Source organism: Elephantulus edwardii, unplaced genomic scaffold, assembly GCF_000299155.1.
Source record: "Elephantulus edwardii isolate Elephantulus edwardi_28Jun2011 unplaced genomic scaffold, EleEdw1.0 scaffold00141, whole genome shotgun sequence".
Taxonomy (NCBI): Eukaryota; Metazoa; Chordata; class Mammalia; order Macroscelidea; family Macroscelididae; genus Elephantulus; species Elephantulus edwardii.
The window spans coordinates 2,870,544-2,880,596 of NW_006399891.1; the positions used below are offsets into that span (position 1 = coordinate 2,870,544).

Here is a 10,053-nt window from a genome sequence, read left to right on the forward strand (position 1 = left end):
ATTTGGTGACTGGGGCAATCGGGATGAGTGTGTTGGAGGCAATGAGATTGGAACAGGACAAAGCAGAGTTTAAAGCTGTTGTACATAGGTTCGCTATGAGTCGCAAGCGACTCGATGGCACATAACAATAAAAACATAATATCTTTGTGTTGCATACCATCTCTGCTTTTCCTCATTTCATCTTTTAACGTATACTTTCCGTTGTGATGAAAGAGATTTCCTTTGGTCCCCACACTTATTTTGTTTATTCCTACTTTCGCTAAGTTTAAGTGTAGCTACCTCCTTGCTCTGCTGAAGAATTCACTGGGCTTTGTTAGCAAGGATTCTTGTCTGATCTTGTATTTTTACCAGCTCCCCTTTATTTTCTGTATTTAAATATTCAGCCTTTAAGGCACTGGGCTTAGTGTCGCCACTTCAGTAGTCTTTTCTGTGAGTTCTTTTGCACCCAGATTAACTACCACGTTGTTTGTCACTCACTTACTTCTCCTTCTGTGACTGTGTCAGTGGGGGCAGATGTGTCGGAGATAGTGAGGTTGGCTCAGGATAGGGCAAGGTTCAAAGCTGTTGTTTATATGACCACTATGAGCTGTAGTTGACAGCAAATATCAGTGACAATAATCCTCCAATAAACTTTCATCTCTATGCGTTCTGTAATTTTAAAAATTTATAACGCCTAGTGTAAAAGAGCAAACAGATCTGTCTAGGAGGAAGTGCATCCAAGCTGCTCAGTATTTCTTAGAGGCAAGGATGGTGAAATGTTATCTCATATACATGGGGGATGTCAGGAGGGGCCAGTACTTGGAAAAAAGATACCATGTTGGGAAAAGTACGGGGTCAGATAAAGAGAGAAAGGCCCTCAGCAAGGTGGACAGGCATAGTGACTCCACCAGTAGGCTTACATATGGCAGAGACCACGGGGCAGCACAGGGTCAGGCAGAGTTTTGCTTTGTGTACACGGGGTCACTAGGAGTCGTAGTTGACAGCACTTAACAACAGTACAAAGTGAACAAATTCATGTGCAGAAAATACTTGGTCATTAAATTATCTAAGATTTCCTCTTCCAAATTACAGCAGAGATAAAGCTAATGATGACAAAGACGTATGGTCTTAGACTTTAAAGAGCTGTGGTGATGCAGAATATTTCTGTGTTTTCATCACCTATTCTAGAGCCAAACTTGAATTCTATAAAAGGAATACAAGTGAAGAGCGAAGGGGGAACTCTTGCTGCACTCAGCTTGCTGACTCATCTCGGGTTTGGCTTCTCTGAGCTGCAGTTTCCCCATTTCTGAAAGTCAGAAGTCACGTCTTTGGCCACTCGCCTCTAAGTTTGCTGGGAAAATGTACGTTCCTGAAGATATCTGCCTTTGCCTTTGAAAGGAAAAGGGTGACTTATTATATGTTCTTATTTATTTCCTGTTTCGATCTGTAGGAAGGAATTTATGAAGTCACTCCATTCTTCACTGGGACTGATGACAGGGCTAGGTTTGATGGTAATATTTCTTAGTGTGCCAACTTTTCCTGTGGTGATCTGGTAAAGCCTATGTTTCAACCAGGATAAATATGTTTTAAAATGCAACAAAGCAAAATACAGAGGATTCCAAAGGGAACAGATTATATTGAAATATAAAGAGGTCCATGCTGTGCAGGTTAAGGCTTCTCCATCCAGTCTCCTGAAATGAGTAGAGTAATTGGTCTTCCTGTGGCTGCACAACATAAGCTCTTTTTTCTTTCAGTTGAATGTATTTTATGATTATAAAAGAAAAAGATTCCTTATGTCAAACTTAAAATTTCCTTTTCTCAGCTATTTCTTGTGATTTTCTTGCAAATAAACTGGTTATTACTTCCTTTTCCTTTTTACTAGAAATTACTAGTTTGTACATAATGTATTTATGGACATTATTTCGTGGGTCATGTGCCGAGTCCCTGGCCTCTGTGTTGAGTTAACGTAAGCCCCCGCCCCCATGGTCTTCCTTGTCTGGCACTGGGGCCAGATCTGCCCGTGTCATTTACTTTCCCAGACCATCATGGCAAGATGAGCTTCCTCAGCGATAATCTCATTATAAAGATGTCTGATTCCTAAATCCATAGACAGCTTTATGCTGTGGTTGTTGCTTAAAAACAATTTTAATATTTTATCTGACAAAATGAAGAAATCTCTTTCTACTGTTGTTAAAAATATGCATGAGAATGTCTGTTACTAGAACTTAAATGATGCCCATGCAATTGATAGCCTCTGAACACGTACTGGAGGTCAGCCAGGTGGAGATTCTTGACTCGATGGCAGTGAACAAAAGCAAACATATGTATTCAGGGAGCTCTGGAGCCTCGCCCGGAGGGAACTGCATTACTAACCCTTATTCTTCTGTACTACTTTGACAGTTCAAATCCACTCTTGGCTTCATGGTAGAAAGATGAGCAGTCTCTACTCAGAATTTACAACCTTGAAAACCTCTGGAGGGTCAGATAGGAGTTCATTCTGACTGTGAAGCAATGGATTTTTTTAGTTAATGTGTATACAAGGAACACTGGTTGCACTGCAGTTCTGACATTTAGCTGCCAACCAAAAGTTGGCCGTTCAAATTCAGCTGTGCCAGAGAAAAAGGAGTTTGCTTGTCAAAGCTTTGCAGCCTTGAAAATCCTGTTGAGAAGTTCTGCTCTCTTCTACATGGTCTCCCTGGGTTGAAATAGACTCATTAACAGGAGGGGAATGTATATCCTGTTGAATGATTTTCTTTTTATATTTTCTAGAATGTCATGAACTTCCCTCCTCTCCTCCTTTTTCTAAAATAGTTTTCTAGTGTGATCCGAAGCACAGTTCTGAGTGTGGCTTCTCATTCTTGGTTTATTTTCAGTCTAGATGGATGAGGGAAATTCTGTTTTATGCTGTTGTAGGTTTTAACTCAAGGTATATGGTAACAACTAAGTTTTATGGTCAGAGGTTTTTGTTTTGTTTTTTTTTAAATATGTACTGAGAAAGTAAATGACTTACCACTTCTGAGTTCTGCTGGCCTAGTTGTAAGAAGCTGCACTGGAATTCCAAAGGCTTGTGGTTTAAATTTACCAGCTGCTCGGTGGGAAAAGGATGGGCACTCTCCTCCCATGTGATTTACTACCTCTGAAAATCTTCTGGAGGGTCAGCGTGGGTTGGTTCCACTTTGATGGCACACAACAACAACTGAAAAGTAGGACAGGGTGGAAATTCCATGCTAATAGCAGGAATTCAAACCACCATACTACTTGTAGATCTTCATAGAGTAATAGTGGTGTTCTTGCATTGTTGGGTCTGATGGGATATCAATGTTACATTGTATTATAGAGAATTGCCCAGATCAAAACCCTCTACTCAGGAACTGGGATCCAGGACAAGATTCTTCAAAACACATTGTTATCAAGGAAGGAGATAAATTCCGTCTGACCTCAGATGCCACAGTGAATTCTATAGTCATTCAGGATGGAGGTATGTATTGTTGAGATTGTGAAGTTGTTCTTTAATGTGGGTGACATTTGATGTCATTTATATAGAAAACTGTTCTTTAATCGTGTAGCATTTAGTATTTGGTACCACTCTGACATGGAGACTTATCCCAAGGCTAGAAGAATAGAATTCTACAGCTTTCTGATGATCTCGAGATAAACAGGAGATCACCTTTATTAAAGTACTTAATTGATTTTCCACCTATTACAATACATATTTATTTTATTCTTTTCTAATGATTACCACATCTACTTTGATGCTTTTACCCCCTAGTGTTTTTAATAATTTGCTCTTCTCCGGAGCTCTGGTGGCCTACTAGTAAGATGACTCCCTGCAACCCCAAAGATGTGCAGTTTGAATCCACCAACCGCTCTGTGGGAGAAGGATGGATGGACAGTCTCCCACGTGATTAACTATCTCTGAAAACCCACTGGAGGGTCAGCTGTGAGTCAGTTCAGACTTGATGGCACACAGTAACAAAAGCCTCTCTAAGAATGGCTATTTATGCCACAGTTAGAGTAAGAGCTTAGAAATGATTTATGTCAAGACTAGGTGGATATACAGATGAGTACGTGGTTCTAGAATGGTGATGCCTTATAGCCAGATGTTGTTTTTTCAGCTGATGAAAAGTGATGAGAGATTTATCTTAGGCTAATGAACATAGAAAGGAAATTCAGGTTGGTAAACTTTTAGACATTTTTCTAGGAATGATTTACATCTAGAATCTCCCATATCTTAGTTAGCTATGGCTTTTTTGTACAGTCCATAGTCTTGGGGAAGTAGATAGCTCAACTTTTAGTAAAGAAAGCAATTTTAAAGATAATTAGTAAAACATGTATGAGGATCTACGTGGGAAGGGTAGGAGCAGAGGGTTAAGGACAGGCGGGGGGTAATCACAGGGTCGCACAATCTGATGAGTAAAGGGAGAGGTGGGTAAAGGAAATGAAAAAGATCCAGTGTGAAAAATAATATATATATGAACTTTATAAGGAAACCAGTATTAAATAAAAATTTGTAAAAAAATGTGTATAAAAAAAGCAAGTTTAATTTCTGCTTGATATTCTTAGTACAAAGTAAGAAAATATCTGCAGCAAAAAAGTGAGAGGTCTTTCGTTGAAGTGGATTGAAATTAATTTTTTTTTTAAAATGTGTTCAGCTATGAATTTGCTTGCTCTCCCCTCCTCACCCATTTTCTTTGTGTTGGAAAATAGTTTACTTTTCCCAGTAGACAAAGAAGAGTTTTGGGGTTTTTTCCCCCTGGTTTAAGGTGAATCTACTTCTGTCAGATTGAGATTTTTTAAAGTTGGCTTACAAAAGTGTTGCTCCCTGCAGGACTGCTTGTATTTGGGGACGATAAAGATGGATCCAGAAATATTACTCTGAGGACGCGTTACATCCTGGTCAAGGATGGCGGGGCGCTTCATATTGGAGCAGAAAAATGCCGCTATAAATCCAAAGCAACAATTGCCTTATATGGCAAGTCAGATGAAGGGGTGAGCATCCCGATATTTGGCAAAAAGTTTATTGGTGTAGAAGGCGGTGGGACGCTGGAGCTACATGGGGCTCGGAAGATGTCGTGGACGTTGTTGGCAAGGACACTCCATTCCTCAGGCTTGATATCTAGCTCCTATACCTTTGATAAGGAGTTTTCGCGGGGCCTCAATGTGAGGGTCATTGACCAAGACACGGCCAAAATTTTGGAAAATGAGAGGTTTGATACTCATGAATTCCAAAATGAGAGCAAGCGGCTTGAGGAATTTTTGAGAGACCAGGAACCAGGGAGAATCGTTGCTATAGCTGTTGGGGATTCAGCGGCCAAGAACCTCTTACAAGGAACGATACAGATGATCCAGGACCGCTTGGGAAGCAAGCTCATCCAAGGCCTGAGCTACAGGTAATGTAAACCTTTGACTTTAATTTTTCTAGCTGTGTCCTCAGTCCAGTCTCTGTAGGAGAGAGGAGGAAGAGGAGAGAAGCACAACACGTCACAGGTGGCCACAGCTCTCCGTGGCTCAGGTTACTTCTTGTTTTGAAATGGAAGATTTTCATTGTTAGGTGCCATTGAGTTGACCATGACTTACAGTGACCTTTAACCAACAGATCTGCACCTTGTCCAATCCTGCCATCTTCACACTGTACACTGTGCTCAAGCCCATTGGTGCAGTCACTGTGTCAATAGACTTGGGGGTCTTCCTTATGGAATTAGAGGCCAAAAGACTGGATATAAAGGCTCTGATCTAGGTTTGGTTTATAAAGTCCTTTGAGTGCTGTACTGTTGAAATTGTGCAAAGTGAAGACTATAGAAAGGTCCTGCAGTTTAGCAATGTATTCTGAAGATACTTCCTGGTTTCATTCCTTTCTGAAGGTCATATAAAACTCAGGCAGTGAAGTAATATAAATGCAGATAATTTGTGAGTTAAAAGGTTAGGGCACAATTCCATGCTAAAATATATGAAACCTATCTCAAGATTAAGCCCAAAGGAATATAATAAACTGATTTTTCTTTTCTTTCTTTTTGAGTTTTGTGTGTTGGGCTGCTTACCTGAAGGTCAGGGGTTTGAACCCATCAGTCTGCTCTCAGGAGAAGGCAATGTCCTTTTGTAAAGATTTGCAGCCTTAGAAGCCCATTGGAGGAACAGCAGGTGATTGATGCACATCTATATAGCTTTACTGTAAGTGAGGAAAGAAAAAGAGGGCTGGAATATCCAACACAGATGGGAAACAAGTAATCCAGTTATATATAGTTTTAGGGCCATATTCTAGTTAACTGTGATTTTTACTAGCAGTCAGTCTTGAGTCTGTGGAAGTAGTTGACTCAACATTTAATTTTATAACCAGGCATTTTAATTCAGTTTAGTGTTGTCAGTGAAGTTAGAACACAGCTACAATGAAAAAGTAAGAGGACTTCAAAACCCACCTACTGAAGTTGTATAGGTATTTTTTTCACTGATGGAAGATTGATGGAATTAACTATCTACTGATAACCTAAAGAAAGTTAGAAACACAAATCAGTGAAGAAAAAGGTCCATAAATGTTTTTAAAATGCCTTATCTTCCCCTAGGAATAGGTGTTGTGTTCCGTTGAACACAACAAGGAACAGACTGGTTGCTGATCCTCTAGTGGGTTTTCAGAAGCCGTAAATCACCCCAAAGGGGATTACCCCTCTTTTTCCATGGGAGCAGCTGGTGAATTTGAACCTTGTGACTTTGGGCTGGCAGTACAACTCCTTATCAGTAAGTCACCAGAGCTCACTTGTAACTCAGAATGATCCTAGCAATAGATTCTTGAAATAGAAATAGAACCTTGCCCTCTCCTGCACCATCCTCACAGGAAGTAGTAGTAGTTGTTGTTGTTATTATGTGCTGTCGAGTTGCCTGTGACTCATAGCTACTCTATGTGCAACAGCCCTAAACCCTGCTCCGTGCCAAAGCTAAATACTAGTTAAGGTTCACTGGTGGTGTGTAGGTTAAATTTTGGCTTAGATATCAAAAGATCAATAGTTTGAAGTCACCAGTTGCACTTAGGCAGAAAATTGGGCAATGTTTTCCAGTTAAAATATACAGCCTTGGAAATCCAATGGAGGGTCTCCAGCATTTGGAATCAACTCTTGACATCCTCCTAAGTGATGGTCATAGAATGTGATACTTGCTTCAACCACAGGCTGTGTATGGTAGGGATATAAGTAGACGGCATCCCTAAGGTGGCCAATGAATTTATTGGAGCTTTTCCCAAAGACAGTGGAACTAATGATGGTCATAGAATGTGATGCTTGCTTCAACCACAGGCTATGTTAGGGATATAAGTAGACGGTGTTTCTGAGTTGGCCATTGAATTTATTGGAGCTCTCCCAAAGATAGTGGAACTAACAGAAGTTTAGGAGTGTGTTGTGTAGAGAGGGGAGGGGACTTGCCACACAGAGGAAACAGTTGTTGTGCAAACCTCAAGGTGGAACAAGTTGTCTTTAAACCACTTTTTAAATTTTGAAGTATACTATGGATGTAGAAAAGATAACAACAAAAATGTACAGCTCAGGGGCCTGTCATGATGGACAATTGAGTAGCTACTTACTACCCAAGTCAAGAAATAGAACTTAAGTTGACCCCAGCAATCTCTTTCTGCCTCCTCCTGTACAAGAATCACTTCTGCTTATTATCAAAAGGAACCACTTTCTTGAATTGAGGAAAACATAAGCATTTATATTTGCCTGTCTTTGAACTCTCTAAAAATAGAATCAAACTCAGAAGCTCAAATTCATTGCCTTCAAGTTGGAACAGACTCATAACTGACCTAGCAGGTTTTCAGAGGCTCTCAACCATCAAGGAGGAGATTGCCTATCCTTTGGAGCCCCTGGGGAATTTGAACTGCCAGAGGCACACGGCCTTTGTGTTAGCCCCTCAACTCCCTGTGGGCTGTGTCACCAGAGCTCCTTTGAAATAGAATTAGGCACTATATAGTATTTTGCAACTGATTTCTTTGCTAAGGATTATGTTCTTTTCACTCATACTGTCTGTAGTGCTTGCTGATTTTTGTTGTTATATATTTTCTATTGTTTTTGTGTACCATTGAGTTGAAACCAACACATAGCTGACCCTCTGGCAGGTTTTCAAGAGAATTAATATCATGGGAGGAGATTGCCCAACTTTCTTTCACAGAGCATCTGGTGGACTCAAACAGCATGCCTCTGGGATTTCAGCACAGCTTCTTGCTACTAGCCACCAGAGCTCCCTATGTTTTCTGTTGCAGGCATATATTTATTGTTTTGCTTCTATACATCTGGCTTGGTTTACCTTGGTTACCTTGGGCTTTTTTTTTTTTTTTTTTTACCAAAAAAAGTGATTCTCTGGATGCTCCTTTTATCTGTTATTGGTGCACATATTTCTGTAATTGGTGAACTTCGAAACATTGTCTTTTCAAATTGAGATACTGAGCTTTATTTCACTTTCCAGTCATAACAAGGATTTCGGTTTTGTTTCTTTACACTGTTATTTCTGGGTTCTGTGTAATCATGAGCTGTGAAGATTTTGTTTGAATATCTTTGATTCTTTTTCCTACCCCTTCAAATATTGCTTCACATTTAAGGAAGGGAGGAATTAAAGATTTGGTCTGTACCCTGTGATTCATTGCACTGACATTATCTCTAATGTACATAAACACAGAGTCCTTTGAAGATAATGTTCTAGTGCATTGAAATTTTCCCCAAGTGGAGGAGGGAAGTAGGAGTGTTTTAGAGATAATGTCAATAGAACAGAACATTGTCTTTTTAATTGCTGAGGCAGTTATGATAAATCAAAGGCGGTTCTGATATTCTGCCTCTCTTTCCCTCTCAAAAAGGGGATAATAAATTGAGACATTATTTTCCAGTTAATTTCTTTCTGCTTGAAGGGATAGAAAACAGTATAAAGCCCTGGTCAGCCGAGAATAGCTAATGCACAGTGGGGCGAGTGTGGAATTTGTAAGAATGTAGGCATGCTTGGACTTTGATCTGTGCACATCCATCTGTCTGGCATAGATTGCATGTACTCTTGTTTTCTAGAGTAGGAAGTTGACATTTTGCTTTTCCTGTCTTAAGCTGGGAAACTTAAGAAGAACTTTGTGGCAGTTGTTGTAGTGTTTTCTCTTTCATAAATTTGGCCACAAGATAGAGAAAGTCCCAGAGAAGAGAAGAATCACAGAAATAAAATGATATTTTCAACCGTCTGACTTTCAGTAACTAACCACATAGCATGGGGACATGAAAAGTCTGTTTGGATCATGATTTTATGTTTTATAGCTGTAAGAATGTAAGAAACCTCTTAGTTTTTAATTTCCCTGTCTTTCTTTGCATTGGGTTTTGATTTGTTGGCAGCCGGGCAGCCTGACAAATTCAATTCCGAGGCCCCAGTTTAGAACAGTTCTATCAAGATCTTTGTTTTACATACTTTGGGCATGTTGTCAGGACAGACCAATCCTTGGCAAAAGATATCATGCTGGAAAAAGTAGAGGATTGAAGAAATAGAGGAAGACCGTTACCGCAGTGGATTGACACAGACTAACAATGTGCTTGAGCATATCAGCGATTGTGAGGATGGTGCAAGACGGGACAACGTTCAGCTCTGTTGTTCACTGATGGTCAATGGCACCTAACAACAAGACCACATCAGGATCTGGGAAGGGGAGTAGGAGTTGAGGCATCATACAGTTAAGTTGGGGTAAAGGTTAGTTCAGACCCACTGCTCTAATGTCTAACCTTTCTTTTAAAGCCTGGACCTTCAAAGGGTGGTTGCTCCACAGAAACATCAACATTACTGGGTACTTGATAGAAGTGCAAATTCCCACGCCCTACTTGAGCAACTCAAGGGTAGGGCCCAGCAGTTTGTTGGAACCCATCTTCCTGGTGACAGGGATGTCTGTTAATGTTTGAGAGTGAACCCCTGCTTTAACTCAAAGAACTTAGACTGTAAAATGTCAGGCTTCTAACTGATAGGTTTGCTGTTCAAATCACAGGAGACTAGAGCGAGGGCTATATGGTGGAGGGGACCTGGGGGAGGGTTTGTAAAACAATGAAAGAATCTTTTCTTTTACTTTTCCATAATTTTTGG

At 40.2% G+C, this 10,053-nt stretch overlaps 1 protein-coding gene across 1 annotated transcript in view; it reads left to right on the plus strand.

Annotated features, from left to right (window-relative positions):
* TMEM2 (transmembrane protein 2) overlaps nucleotides 1-10,053 on the plus strand; it is a 111,833-nt gene that overhangs the window by 44,251 nt on the left and 57,529 nt on the right. The window contains exons 3-4 of the mRNA XM_006894422.1: nucleotides 3,317-3,457; nucleotides 4,808-5,369. Coding sequence (XP_006894484.1) covers nucleotides 3,317-3,457; nucleotides 4,808-5,369 — 703 coding nt within the window. The remainder of the gene's footprint in view (nucleotides 1-3,316; nucleotides 3,458-4,807; nucleotides 5,370-10,053) is intronic.